Here is a 15,749-nt window from a genome sequence, read left to right on the forward strand (position 1 = left end):
ATGTACAAATAGTGAGTAAAAGTAGGGTTGGGTCACTTGAGACATGAAGAGGAGAAGTCTTCTTGCCTTAGTCATCAGCAATATAAAAAGGCAGGGCACTCAGGTGGACGGGTGTCCGCTTTTCTGTGTAAGGTACCTTTGATCAGCAAGTACATCCCACTGACCTGTTCCAGGAAGTTTTCCTTTAGTCTGAAAGGTCTGGATTTTATCATTAAAGAATATCGTTTTAGAATTGTACTGTTTTAAGAACTTGTAAAGAGTAAGTGAATTGTCTGAAAACTGAAAAAGGGTCAATTTCAATAATTAATAGCCACCGTTTACTGAATACTATGTTTTGGGCACTTTACATACATTATACTCACCAGCACTGGTTATCTTTGAATCCTCACCGGATTGCCAGTCCGTAAGTGACGTCAACATTTGACAGGGAAGAAATCAATCCTGGAGGCCTTAAGTGCCTTTGCCAGTCACCTAATTTGTATGTAGTAGAACTAGATTTGTACCCAGGTCTTTCGGACTTAAAAGTCTATATTTTCACTAGACCATTAAAGATATTAAGGAAGGTGGACACATAAATAAGTAATTACAGTAACATGCTACATTGCAGTATTGGAAATATTACCAGCATAAAGAAGAACTATGAAGGGGAGGGGAATGATCAAATCAGCTTTGAGGTGGAGCACTTAGAGGACGATTCCTAGAGAAAGGTGACACACCTGAGTGCGGTTTCCATGACAGCCTGAGTTGTTTAGGATAGAAGAGGGTATGATAACATGGGTGTTTCAGTACTTCTTTGCTTTAAAAGAACAGGGCGATTGGGCTCATTTCTACTCCTCATGCTCCTTCCATCACACACTCCCTGCGTTTTAGTACACAAACATGATCATGCCATTTTTGTTATTTTTACATTGTTGACATTCTAATATTTATATACTATGCTATAGCAATAATTCCTACAGTTGTTTACACTTGTTTTTTTTCAATTAAATAATGTGTAATGTACTACACGTGTGTGTTTGTGTGTGTGCATGTAACACCACAGCTTGTCCATTTCTGAGTTTTTTATTTTGATTAACCTTTCGGTTGGGTTTTGAGTCTTTGAATATTTGCGTATATAAATTTTTTAAGCCCCACTCTTTCCTTTCTAAGAGTTCTGAAAACCCCCCTCTCCTTCCCACAGCACACATAAAAATGTGTCCCAAGTAATAAGTATTTATTATTCCTTGGATCATTCTGAGACCAGTAAGATTTCCGCCACCCTCAATTGTATATGCCTTACATTTTCTGTCTAGATATTTACCAGGATTCTTTTTTTTTTTTAATACTTTTGATAATTTCTTTCTGTTCTTTTGATTCTGTTCTCTTTTTTGAGAAAACAAATTATCCTTTCATTTTCCATAAATTTCATCTTTTTTCAAATTACTGGTATCTCTTTTTTCATAAGTCTGCTTTCTACGTCTGATATTATCACTAGTTTTTTCTATTTCTGATCCTTCTGTGATTTTTATTTCTGCTACATAAATGTAATTTTTGTTACAATAAATTTATTGTTATAGTTAATTAATTTGCCGAACTATGACAGTTCTGTTTCCTGAGTTAATTTTTTAAATTGTCTAAACCATCTGCCTTTGTTATCCATTGTAGATTCAATGCTTGGGTTCCATATTGAATCCTTTCCTATTGTTCATCGAATAATAAAACCAGTTCTAGTTGGGCCTGCTGTCAGTGAGGAGCAGTGTGGGGGAAAGGGCAAAGGAAGTGATCTGGGGCGGCCAGCAGCTTCAGCTGAGGTGTTCTCACAGAATACTTTTCATTAGGCTCATGTAGGCTCTGTAGACCTCTCTTCCTTTAAAATAGTTTTTAAAATTAAACCAAGGTGTATATGTGCATATTTTGAAAAGACAAAGTATATTTAGTCTTATAATAAAAATCATTATTCTCTTTTCTCAACCAGTTTTTATTTTCCTGAGATATTTTCAATACCTGTAGCTGTTAATTATAACATTTACTTCCACATTTATAAATAATATATTCCTGTTTCTAATGTTTTTAGATGTTAACTATTATCTGCCTGTTATGGGAGATGAGGATTTATATATGCCACTTGTCTTCATTTTTGTCCTTCCACCTTTCGAATATCTTTTTAAATGATGATTTGCTTAAATTGATACTCGTTGTTTATGACTATGGATTACATTTCCTTTTACGTATTTGTCTCATAGTTAAAATTGCCTAGTGCTTTTGCTAATTTAATTAAGTTCCTATCAATTCTTCTCAAACTTGTTGAAGAATTATAAAACTGAATCTAATACTGTTTTCCACATGGTTAAACACATCAAGAAACCTTATCAGTTCAGTCCCTTTTCCCTCCCTGTCTAGCCCTTGCTCTCCTCCCTTCCTTCCTCTCCTCCCTTCCTGTTCCTTCCCCTTCTTTGTCCTCCTTTTACTTCCCTCCTTTTTCGTCTCCCTTCTTGAACTCTCTCCTCTCTTCTAATCTGAACCTTCTAAACCTGACATGCAGTTATCCGAGGACCTCCCCTCAACTCTCCTATAAGATTTCTTAATCTTCATGTCTTTCTCCTTGTTTTCCTCTTCTCTGTTCGCTCCCTTGTTTTAGTGGAGCACATGTTCTAGAAGATTCTCAAGAGTGTGCCCGGGAAAGAAAGTTTTTAAAGCTTTATCTGTCAGGGAACAAATGTAGTTATCAATCAAGTGTGAATATGTATTAGTTTGGGTATACAGTCTTAAAGTCTGGGAAACTGTTCTATATATTTTACATTGATCTTTTTTCCTTTTGAGAACATCGTATTTGTTCTTTATCCCTGATGCTCTGTTACAATAGCATCAGGGATAAAGAACAAACACGATGTTCTCAAAAGGAAAACATTGTTGACATTCTAATATTTATATACTATGCTATAGCAATAATTCCTACAGTTGTTTACACTTGTTTTTTTTTCAATTAAATAAACAAGTGTCTTTGGTATGGCTATTTATTATACATTCTTCCAGTCTGTACACTGTTGACCTAAGAAGCATCTAAATTTGTAGAGAATTTTATAAGAGTTTATCTGAGCCAAACTGACATTGCTGGGAAGCAAGATCTCAAATGCTCCCAAGAATGAGTTTTGCAGTTTCTTTTATACCTTTGGATTTAAGGAGGGGAAATAAGGAAGATTAAATGATGAGGTTGTGGCGGGGAGCAAGATGGGGATTGGATTACAGGATAGTTAACAAGATTATGTGCTCTCTTGAGGGTGGTTATGCTTCAGGGGTCTGAAAAAGAGGATTACTCTGGCATTTCAAAGGTGTGTTAACCTAGATGCACAAGAACAATGGACAGGACCTGCTTAAGGGAAAGATAAACCTTTTCCAAGAAAAAAAAAAAACAACAACATTATAAGCCTGGGGCGTGACTACCCACCAGCCTGCCCAGTTGGGAATTTATGGTCAGATCGCCCTGTGAGGGTACTTTCCATCACTGGACTTGTCAGTATCATTTCACAACCCCTTTTTCATCCACAATACTCAAGAACTTCAGTTTGGAAAATTATGTCTTTGCTAATTTCTTCCTCTTAAGTCTGTTTCTGGTTGGTTGGATATTAAATTACCTGGATTGATCTTCTGATTTTATTATTTACCCTTGTATTTGACTTTTGGTTCTACTTCCTGTGAGATTAAAAGAGATGTGTAGAGTAATAGTTAAGGACTTAGGCTCTGGAGCCAGAAGTTCTGTTTAAATACTGGCATTGCCAATTTCAAGCTGTGTGACCTTATATAAGTTACTTACCCTTTCTGTTTTTCATGTGTAAAGTAGGGTTCACATTAGCACCTAACTCAAAGCATGTTAGGATAAATGAGTTGATTCATCCAAAGTGGTTAGTTAATTTTCTGGTATATAGAAAATGTTAATTATTATTGTTATTTGATACTATTATTATCCAAAGTTAATATTCTATTTGTATTCTTAGTTTCTATCAAAAGTTTAATTTTCAAGAGCTTTTGTTTACTTCTCTCTTTCTAGTTTATAGCCCCCTGTTGTTGTTTTATTGGTGCAATACCATCTTGAATTGTTGGAACAATCGAGGAAATTTGGAAAAAACCTTGAGCATATAAGATAGACACCAAAACAAACAAATAGCAACAAAAGCAAATAAATGAATAGAAAACAACATAGAAATTTTATAATTAGAAGATTTGGGGGGATTAGCAGTGCTGAAGTTTTCTTCTGTTTCTTTCATCGACTGTGTTATAGTACCCCTTTTTTATTTTGGTGTGCATCTCATATGCTGGAGGCTTTTAAAAAATTCCTCATAATTAGGTTCAAGTTATATTTTGCAGGAATATATGTACTTATCATTTCCTCAGTGATTCCCATCAGGCAGCACATATGCCAGCCTGCCCTGTGGTTGGTGATGTTAAGTTAGAACATTTGTTTAAGGCGATGCCAGCTAGTGTGGCCATTTTAAAAAGTACCTGTTTATCTTTGTTAAGTGATCTTGGGTTGATCCTTTGAGAGTGTACAATTATTTGTATGTACTTTTGCATTCTTCTTAAATTTTTTATACTGTGGTCATATCATTATTCATTTTGGTTTCCAGATCATCCACATTTGGCCAGGAGAAGCCCTTCCAAGCTGGCTTCTGTGCCTTTTTATGTGTTCATATTAATGTTCGAGCACTTCCTTCGTCTGGCACAACAAGATATTCTAAGAACACCTTGCACTTGCCCTGCCCCAAACCGGGAACAAGCCATTTTCCAAGGAGTCTTGGTTTCTTTTCACGGGGGAATGATAGAAACTCAAGCTCTGGGGGCTGGGTGTGCTTTTTGCTGCTGAGGTGTTATTGCTTTTAGGCCCTTTTAGTGGACTGAGCTGTGTATGTGTTATTTTTATCTATTTGATATATACTTAAATTCATTTGTTTTCATTTATTTTTAATTTTAGTAGGGATTTCTCCGTAATCCTTGTTTGTTTTTTTATGTTTGAATTCATATATCATTAGCATTGTTCAAAAGTCAGAAACTTCACTCAGGTATATTCAGGAGCGCCTTCTTCCCAGTGTTTTTTACCACATTCTCACCACCAGTAGGTAACATGTACAAAAACATTAGTTTTGAAGTTTATTTTTGTTTTTCTTTTTGCAGATACATGTGTATATGTGTATTATTTATTCTTTCTTGCACAATAGCTGCCATAACATGCATTCTTCATCATATTGCTTTTTTTTTTTTGCACTTAATAGAGCCTGGATCCTTCTCCATATCACTTTATAGAGACCTCTTTTCTTTTCGTATAGAGTAGTCCATTGTGTAGATGCATAATGGTTTATTCACCAGCTCTGTTATGCGTTTCCAATATTGTGTTATTTCAGAGAGTGCCACAGTAAATTACTGTGTGCGTTTTAATTAAAAAATAAATTTATTTTCTCTCAAGGTTCTGTGTGTAGACTGGGATCAGTTGGTGGGGTTCAGGGTTTCTCACTTGGCAGCTTCTCAAACAGTTGCAGATGGAAGTTAGGGCTAGAAAGTTCATCTGAAAGTTCAAAGAAACTCAACTTCCGTGGTAGCTCACTCAATATGTCTGGCAGTTGATACTGGTTTTCAGCTCAGAGCTAAGCTCGGGCTGTCAGCTGGAATGTCTGCCTGTGACTTTACTATGTGGCTGGAGCGTCCCAGAGCAAGCATGTCAGCTGGGTTCTCAGAGGGAGTGTCCCAAAAGTGAGTATTTCAAGAGGCCCAAATGGAAGCTGCGGAGCTTCTCTAAGATTTATCTCAGAAATCCCAGAACATCGCCTCTGCAGTCTGTCGATAAAGCAAGTCATTAAGGCTGGCCCAGATTCCAGGTGAGAATACGTCTCCTTCTCTTACTGTGAGGAGCAGGATGCATGAAATTGATAGCAGCCAGTTTTGGAGACATATACCATAGTCTGCCTTCCAGCCACCACGTTCACATCCCCTCCATACATAACATGTACTCACTTTCTTCTCAAGATCCACACAGTCACATCCTGTTAAGGCATCAATTTGAAGTCCAGATATTGTTATCAAAGTCGGGTCCAGATATGGATGAAGCTTCTCAAGTACAGTTCCTCCAGTATGGTTCCTCCATGGAACTGGATATCTTTATTTCTCCATGTGGCTTTGAGTTACTGTTGAGTGTCCTTTCATTTTACCTTGCAGGACTCCATTGAGTATCTCTTCTAGGGCAGCTTTAGTGATAATGAACTCCCTCAGCTTTAGTTTATCTTGGAATTTCATAATCTCTCCCTCACTTTGGAAGGAGTTTTGGTGGATATAGGATTCTAAGTTTTTAGTTTTTAGTTTTTTTTTGTTTTTCTTTTGAGCACTTTAAATGTATCAGCCTACTGCCTTCTGGACTCCAAATTTCTCATGAGAAATCTGCTTATAATCTTACTGCGGATTTCTTCTATGTGACGAGTTGCTTTTCTCTTGCTGTTTTCAAGGTTCTCTTTGTCCTGAAAGTTGGATTATAATATATCTTGATGTGGCTCCCTGTGAACTCATCTTACACAGAGTTCATTGAGCTTCTTAGATGTTTATATTCATGTCTTTCATCAAATTTGGGAAGTTTTCAGGCATTATTTCTTCAAATATTCTCTCTGCCCTTTTCTTCTCTGTGTGGGATTCCCACAATACATATATTGGTCTTCTTGTTGGTATCCCACAGGTCACTTAGGCTCTGTTAACTTCAATCTTTTTTTCTTTCTGTTCCTGACATGATAATTTCCATTGTCCTATCTTCGAGTTCACTGATTCTTTCTTCTGCCTGCTCAAATCTGCCTTTTCCTGCTCAAATCTGCTTTTGAATCCTTCTAGTGATATTTTTTCATTTCATTTATTTTACTTTTCAGTTCCAGAATTTCTTTTAGATTTCTATTTACGTATTCTATCTGTTGGTATTTCCATTTTGTTCATACATCATTTTCTTGACTTCTTCCATATCTTCCTTCAGTTCTGTAAGTATTTCTAAGAACAGTCATTTTAAAGTTTTTATTTAATATATCTGTCATCGGTCTTTTTCAGGGACAATTTCTGTTGATTTTTTTTTTCCTTTGAATGGGTCATACTTTCCTGTTTCTTTGTATGCCTCATGTTTTTTGTTGTTGTTAAAAACTGGACATTTGAATCTAATAAAGCGGTAGCTCTGGAAATCAGAGTCTTTCTCTTCCCCATGGTCTGCTTGTTTTTTATTATTGTTTTTGGGGGTGTTATAGGCTGTCTTTGTGCTGAGGGTCATTAGCCTGAGATACAAACTTGAAGTCTTCTCAAATCTTTTCTGAGTCTTCCCCTGGGCATGCACAGTCACTTTCTCATTTCCTCCTTATATTCAGTTGTTTTTGAATGTCCTTTAGTCTTTAGTATCTGGCTCCTAAAAGGGGAAAAAGAGAAAAACGAAAGAGGAAAAAAAGGAACAGTCCCTTCAAATTGCTTTGAAGTCTCTCCAGCCAGAGTAAGAGGAGCTTAAACAATAATGGAGAGGTCCAACAGCAGTGACTGCCCTTTTCTTTGTGCTTCCTGGATCAGAAGCAGCAATCAGAGCATAGATTCCCAATATTTGGAGGACAGAGTCTTTTTGCCCATCTTGGTTCCTGCAAGCTGTGTGTAAGCTGTGCCCGGAACAAGTGCCTGTCATGTGGCTGCAGGTGGAGGAAGGGAGCTGCTACTGTGCTAAGAGCTGAACTTAACCACAATATACTGTCCAAGTCTTCCCCTGGAAGTTGTGAGCCTTCAATAGGCTCCAGGGTTCCAAAATAGTAACCAAAATAGATTCTGCCAGTGCGGTTGTCTTGGTGGGGAGACAGATTCCTCCAGTGCTTCCTGCTGTCCTTGTCCCAGAATCCTCTATTTGTGCATGTGTTTTTTGGTATTGTTGGAGACATACCCTCAGGGTGAGATCCTAGTAATGGTATTGCTAAGAGAAATACATATGTATTCTAGTTAAATATTACCATATTACCCTCTGTGAAGTTGTATAATTTTGCACTCCCACTGGCAATGTGTTAAAGTCCCTGTTTCCCCACAGCCTCACTAACAATGCATTGTCAAACTTTGGACTTTTTACCAGTCTGGAATGAGTTAATGATATCTTAATATAAAGATAAAGTAAAGCCTAAGGAGAGGGAACAGTACATACAAAGAACCACCTGGGTTTCTAATTTTTTAAAATGCATTAAATACAGTGTTCAAAACCATGTATTTCATTTAGGAAGTTGAATACCTGGGTTAGGTACCCAGGTATTTTCCTAATTTGTATAAAGTTCTGCCTAAGATAGTGTTCTGGTTTGACTCATTTGATTGCAGCGAGTTTCACGTCACAACGAAGGAAGTGAGTGCAAAAACACGTGTACTGGAAGCAGAGCGCTGCCAGAATCTGGGGCAACTTTCACCACCCTTCTTATTACCCATTGCTTCTCATGGCACATCTGCTCCTCTGCACATCTGCTCCATGATCTCTGTGTGAACTCTTTTTCTGTTTGCCGATAGTTCCCATTCTCTAAGTTCAGCTCACTGATGAGCCAGGATGGACATGCCAGTCTCTCTCTTACCTCCATGTGGCCTTTCTGCTTCAACTTTTGACGGCTGGCCCACGTACTCTCTTGCTGTTTTTTTAGTCACATTTCTAACAAAAACGGATTGGCTCAGACCATCTTTTTGTGTCACTTCTGTTGTTCTTAGTCAAACTGTAAATTGGCTTTCCTGGATCATGTGGTAAGCACTGCTCAGGCAGCTTGGAGATGTCCGAGAAGGGAACAGTAAGGTAGCAGGGAAACAGCAGGGGACTGCAGGTCGGACAGTTTCCCTTGGTAAATGAGGTGGCCGGTTAGAGCTGAATACGTAACATACTCTCTCCCTCAGTATACCAGTTTATTTTTATTTAATGGTGTACTTCAGGCAAACACTTAGTAATGCAGATTGAATGAATATTGTAGGAAAGTAGGTAATATTGAAGTGTCAAAATTTGAGAAATCTTCCCTTTTTGATGCTGTTTTCTATTTGCGTTGTGACTTTGGTAGCATGGTGTGACAGAAAGATCACTGTACCCAAAGTCAGAAGTCTTAGATGCTAGACCTGAGTTTGTTGTCCTGAAAGGCTTCACTTTCTTCATCAGGAAAAATTTTGAAAGGTCAGTGTAGCAGAATAGTTTCTAAGTACTATCTATCCAGCTATAAAACCTGTGACTCAAATTGTAGTATACCAAGCTGAGGAATGTAATTTCCACAAGGAGGGTCAGAATACAAAGCTATTATAATGAAATCAAAAGTTCAAGTTAATATAAAAAAATTAGAAATGAGAATGATTGGATGCATACACCAACAAAAGCTATGGGAGTTTTGTAGTGAACCAAATTCTCCTCATTTGAACTTGGTTTATTTGAAATGAGATGATCTTCATAAACTGATTTAAGTCAAATATTATAGTCACAAACTCCTTTCACAGCTTTAAGTTCCACATAAGTAGTATATTATTGTAAGTGTAATATTGAAGTTTGGAATGCTTTTTGTCTTCCATGCTTTTTTAAAAAACATAGTTGGATATTCAAATAGTTAAGTAACCTGGTTTTCTTTTACTTTATAGGATTTAAGTGCCCTGTATGCTCAAAATTTGTACCCTCAGATGAAATGGATTTGCATCTTGTGATGTGTTTAACAAAGCCAAGAATAACCTATAATGGTAAGTCTGGTGCTTTAAAATAATATTTTAAATTAGGATTACCTTCGGTTTTTTTGCATTTCATGTATCAGATAAAATTTAAAGGAAAGGAAAGACCATCAATGAACCCTAGAAGCCAACTAGTATTTTAGTTTGGTCTGGTGATTTGGCTATGCCATTGTTTCCTGTCCACAATCTCTGGATATTCAAAACCTTTGGAGAGTTTTTCAGTGTAGTTTTTGTACATTTTGAAATAGACTTGAAACAAAACAAAACAAGTAGTTCTTTCCTGACTTTAAATAGATGGAATAAAATAAAGGAAAAAAAGAGCTTTTTTTTTAAAATTTCACAAATAGACAAACTTCAAAATTCTATGACAAATTTCAGATTTTTCTAGTGTAAAATTTGGTTTGAAGTAGAATAAGTAGGAAGAGTACCAGTAGACCATGAAGCCAATTGAAAGATTGATTTCATTCAATCAACGTCTTTGCGTATCTTTCACATATGAAATACAGTGTTAGGAATTTGGGATATAACAACGAATAAAGCAGAGATGGGTGCTACAACCTAAGATCACCCAAAGGTTAGTCAGCATAGCACCTAGTTCACAGTCTGAGATTTCTCTACAGGTTAAAGAAAAAGTTGGGAGGGGTAGAATTTAACATTGAAATGAACATGTTACTTTGAGCAGCTTTTTTGCAAATTGATTTAGGAATCTCTCCCTGTCTCTGTAATAAGGTGGTACTTCAGCCACACTATTATAGTGGTGATGGTAGAATACTTTTTCACATTTTGCAGGGAATAAGGAAAAGTAGCTTGTAGTAAATATAACTGTTGATTATATCCAAACCTTTTTGCATTATGAAATTGAATTGGCTACTTTGCATAATCTAGTTGAAATTTAGTTACTTAAGGTTCAAAATTTGAGGTAAAAGTGATTGGGCTTGTTTCTTATACTGACTCCATTATCTTATCATTACCCTTCATAATGATTATGTTTACACAGGTATCTTTAAATCTTAATACTCTGGCTTTGAATTTTAAAAGTACAAATGTATTTCCTTTGGCCATATATTAGCATACTAAATGTACTGAATACAGGAATACTGTGTTTTATTGTGTACATTTACTTTTCATGTAATATATCTAAAATACAATCTCTTTGTGCGTTGATATTTGGCAGTTTTTAATTTCCTGATTTAATGTGCTTAAGTCATTCACGTTTTCTACTAGATCATTTATTTGGTATCTTAAAGATTCAGTATATAACCTCCTTGGGGGTACTATAAACCAAGAATTTAGATTTAAAATACTTGACAGTATTCCAATTTAGATGTTAGTAAACTTAATGCAAAAAGTAAATAAAGTTGCAGCCATTCTTAAGGATGGCTACCTACTTTAAGGTTGGTAGATCTGAAATCTTTCATTTGCTAAATATATATTAGCTCTCTATATAGCTCTCTACAAATACAAGAAGCACAAAACAGCTTTTGCATAAAAATAATATATGGTTCTTAAAGTTTTAAAACTTGGCAGAGGCCAACTAGATAAAGGGGGAGGAGCTTTGACTGCCCAGTTGAGGTCAGAGGTGGCATGCTGGTCATGTGCTTCCCCACACATGCATGTGGGAATTCTGACAGCACTGTTTTGAAGGTGAAGCCCTTGTAGGGGAGGAAAAAATCCCTCTACCCTTTTGAGTTCTGGGCTGAGACCCCTGCAACAAAAGACATATTAATATTAACAAGAGAAAAACAAGCAATAGTTTATTGCCCTGTATACCTGCTGTGTACATGGGAGGTGCCCAGGGAAAAAGGAGCAAATCTCTGAGGTGGTTTAGAATGTGAGCTTAAATGTCATCTTCAACTAAAGAGGAATAAAATGAGGGTGGGGAGGCCAGTTTGGGAGATTATCAGGGATGTTGGAGTAAACAAAGGTTTGTTATGCTGATTTAAGTTGATGCCTTCCCCACTGAGTTGGATTCTCTCCTAATACTCACTTGTGATCTGAAGTCATCCTTTTCTTCCTGGTATGGAGAGGGAGAGACACCTTACAAATGGAGATTTCATTTATAAATGTAAGTTTCGCTTACAGAAGGGTAACTTGAACTCTGTTTTCAGAGCTTCTAATGTGTCTGCTCTTTCTCAGTCTTAACATAATCCTTATACCAAAGAGGCATATTTGGGGGTAGCATATTCTGCTAGTCCTCAGCCCCAGATCTCACCTATCACAGGTGATGAGTGTGTGTGAAAATTGGCCTCTTGAACACCCAGGCAAGGCATCTAGGATTATTATAAAGTTTAGAACAAGATGAGTCAGGGAATATCTGAAACATAATATTTTTCATCACCTGGACTCCTCATAACTTCATATTTGAATTCCTAGATGTTTATTCCATAGAAGATATGCATCAGAGAGATTGGGCCTCTAAGGTATATTAATAGTATGTTTTTTAAAAAGTTCAGCTGAATAAATTTGAAGATCTAAGGGGCTTTATTCAAGGAATTCTGAATCTGGCACCATCCCATCTAGCAGATAATGAAATGGAAGGCTTTCTAGGCAGAAGGTGGGGGCTGGGCAAGGAAGTCTTATCAAAGAACCCATGGCGTCAAGCTGTGTCACCTTTCTTTAGAGGAAGGCAGAGGTCTGCCCAGGATGACCTCGCTAGTGTTAACCAGTTTAACTGGTTAAAGGTTACAATCCTAGAAGAGTCTGGAACTGCAGTTAGCTTAGGTATCAAGCCTTAGTTTGTTGATTTGATGACACAAGTGACTCCATTTTTGGCCTGTTGTCTCTTTTTTAAAAACTCAAACGAGAATTCTTATTCAGCAGAATGCTTATTAATTTATACCTTTTGCAGCCTTATCTAAAGTAACTAGATCTGAAATTTTGAATTTTATTTGTTAAATGTGTATTAATTTAACTGTAAACATTTACAGTTAGCAAGGAGAATAGTTTGACTTGTTTTGCAGTCTCAATATACTTATAGTCAAACTCCAGAGTAGGATGAATTTCAGAAATTTGACTATAAATTGGTGAATTTGGAGTTTCAACTTCATACTCACAGAGGTAATATTTTAAATGTTGGTTTGGTATCCACACTAGCGTACAACAGCTTACAACAGCTTCCTTCTTTCCTTCCTCCCTCCCTCCCTCCCTTTGTTTTCTTTTTTTTTTAAATTCTATAATATATCCAAATAGCCGAGTCTTAGTAACTGAAGAAAAAAATTAACTGGTTAGGTGGAAGCTCTCGGGGTTTAGGCAGCTGGCTCTGCAGAGGTTCAGGTAGGCGGCTCAAGGCAGTGGGGAATGATTCAGGATAATGTGAGTGGGTATCTATTGCAAGTGGTACATTGGCAGGAAGGAAAACTTCAGATGCCACAATGAGTGTTCATCTATATAGATTACCCTTAAGTCAGGGCCTGCCTATTTCATGTATTTTTCCCTATTTCATATATTTCATTCTTTAGTTTATGAACCTAGTAATTCATTGTATAGTCTATGAACCTAATATAAATATTATGAGCATAGAGTCTCTCTTCATTTCCTTGTTCCTCATCTTCTGAATGTTTAGAACAAACCAAAAAATGAAATAAAATAATCATTAGCAAATTTTTAGTCTTGATGATTTCGGTCTTTAAACTTCACTGGATTATGTATAGCATGTTTCATATCATATACAGTTCAGTTTTTATTTTAGACTTTTGTGATTAAGGGCAGTAAGATTTGTATTTAAGAAATCTTTGTTTTATTTGTAGTTGGTACTATTCGTGTCCATATGTATCTGGAAGAGGTATAACTTGAAATAAGTTTGTCTTCTGAGACTCCATTATAAATTCATACAGTGGATCTAAGCAGAGCCTTTTCAAAATCATCAGAAAGAAGTAACTAATTCTATGGTCAGAATAAGATGTGACTCTTAAACTCTGTTCAAGTTAACATATTTGCAGACACGTTGAGTCAGTTGGAAGGGAACTTGCGTAAAGAAGGTGAAGAGAAAGGATCCCAACTTGTGTGCTGCCTGCAGGAGAATGTATCTGGCCCCACTCACAAATGTTGCAGGTAGATTTCAGCAGGCAGTCAGCCTTGCCTTCCAGGGTACACCTTCTCACAACCCGACTTCCCAGGCAATGTGATTGCAGAAAGAGCATATTTCTCCCTTTAGATACTGTCTGGCTTTTCAGCTGGTTGTGATTTTCATTTTATGTTATATACTTGCTTTCTGCCTTACATACTACAATTTCTTGGTTTTAAGACACCCTATCCCATTTTAATCTTTCTGAATTCAGGATGTTTTCTGAATGGGCATATCTCTTATAATTGAGGTAAAAAAAAAAAATGTTGCCAACAACCACCAAGCAGAATTTTGAATAAGGAGGAGTTATCATTGCCTGAGTTTCTATGAACTTGGCCTTCTGTAGAAGAGTTCTTTTATCTGATTTGATGTTTTTGTTCATTTATTTGCATGGGTGATTTCTGTGGTCGAGTTTTAACTTAAATGTGATTCCTGATTGTCATTTTAAATGACTTCATAAGGATTATATTACGGGGTGGCCTTGAAGTAAAGTTGTTTTTTGTACTATAAATTGACCATCATGCCACGCAATGAAATTAAATGCAGTAGAAAGTGTCAAATCCCTTATATTATAGAAATTTCAAAGTGGATGGTATCCTGGAAGAAGTTGGCAAAACAAAAGCAAAACTGTTCAAAAAACCCACTTGGAATTCCTGTAGAAAAATACAGTCACCTATTAAAAATGAACTTGTGATGAAAATTAAAAATACATGAGGAGTGAGTCAGCAGATATGATTAAGTCCAGGAACTTAAAAACTATAAATATGTTTCTTTTCAAATTATTAAAATTATGAAAAGATGAATAGGAGATGAATAAAAAATAAGCATGTGTTTACTTTATAAAGATAATGGATCAGAAATGGTCATTCAAGAAACTTCACCTTATAGTCTTACCCAGTTACCGGAATTGTACACCTATTTTATGTTGCATTAAGATCAATTTTACTGCCCTTCTGATAACATATAGCTGCTCAAAAGCAGCATTGTGCATTTAAAGTGTTATAAAGAACAACACTTTGTACAAAATACAAACTTAGAATTCAGCTTGCTTTCAGATCTCTATTTTTTAACTTAATGGCTGTGTTATCTTGGTCTTGGTTTTCTCTCCTGTAAACTTAGGACTAGAAATAGCGCCTATCTTTCATAGAGTTATTGTGAGAATCGAATGGGAAATCGTGTTTTTTTGTAGGTGGTGAATGCTAAGTAACATGATCTATAGTTATTACTAAGAAATATTACCTTTGACTTTGGTAAACATGTAGTAGGTGCCATATTTAACATGCTAACAAATCTAAAATTTTTTAATATTTTAAAAGCCCATTGTTTAATTCCAAATTAGATGTCTAAAAGTCTTATATGGCAATAATAGTTTCTATAATATATGGAGAAATGGGAGGTGGAGGATAATTAGAAAACAGCCTGGTCTCACGTGATGTGACAATTAAAAGCCACAGCTTAGGAAAAAATATTTTCCTACTTTTTATAAGTAACATGGTAACTTACCTACACAGCTGAAATCTGAAGTCTAAATTTGATGATAGGCAGATTGCTTAATCTTTATAGAAGCATAGATTCTTTTATTTTCTGTATAGAAATAGAAATGTAAAAAGCTGACTATACATAGCTAAATGTTTATCTTGAGGTACATTTTTTCCTATGGCTTATTACAAAAGAAGATACATAGAATAGAAATCGGAATAAAAATACATAGTTCATTGAGAATGAAGTTCTGATAGATCTCTAAAGCATGAAGTAAGTTTCAGATTTCATTTCTTATTGCATTAATAAAATCCGAGAAAGATGACTTTTTTAAAATTTACTGATTCTTAATTTGTTTTATTTCATAGATCTTTACATAAACCTTGACTTTTGTGTTCTTATCCTTGTATCGCTTTCAATGATTTTTTTCATTCCAACATTCAAAGTAAGCTTTCTTGGTTTTAAGAAATCAGAAGAGGAAATAAAAGAGACCTTATAAAGACTTTGGGAGTGCAAAAAACCAGGT

The 15,749-nt window shown here is 36.0% G+C and overlaps 1 protein-coding gene across 1 annotated transcript in view; it reads left to right on the forward strand.

Moving 5' to 3' along the window:
- The window catches only part of ZNRF2 (zinc and ring finger 2), a 76,218-nt gene that overhangs the window by 35,670 nt on the left and 24,799 nt on the right, over nt 1-15,749 (forward strand). Inside the window, exon 2 of the mRNA XM_039862639.1 lies at nt 9,598-9,693. Within this exon, the coding sequence (XP_039718573.1) occupies nt 9,598-9,693 (96 nt within the window). The remainder of the gene's footprint in view (nt 1-9,597; nt 9,694-15,749) is intronic.

The sequence above is a fragment of the Pteropus medius genome, unplaced genomic scaffold, assembly GCF_902729225.1.
Source record: "Pteropus medius unplaced genomic scaffold, Ma_sr-lr_union100, whole genome shotgun sequence".
NCBI classification, from domain to species: Eukaryota; Metazoa; Chordata; class Mammalia; order Chiroptera; family Pteropodidae; genus Pteropus; species Pteropus medius.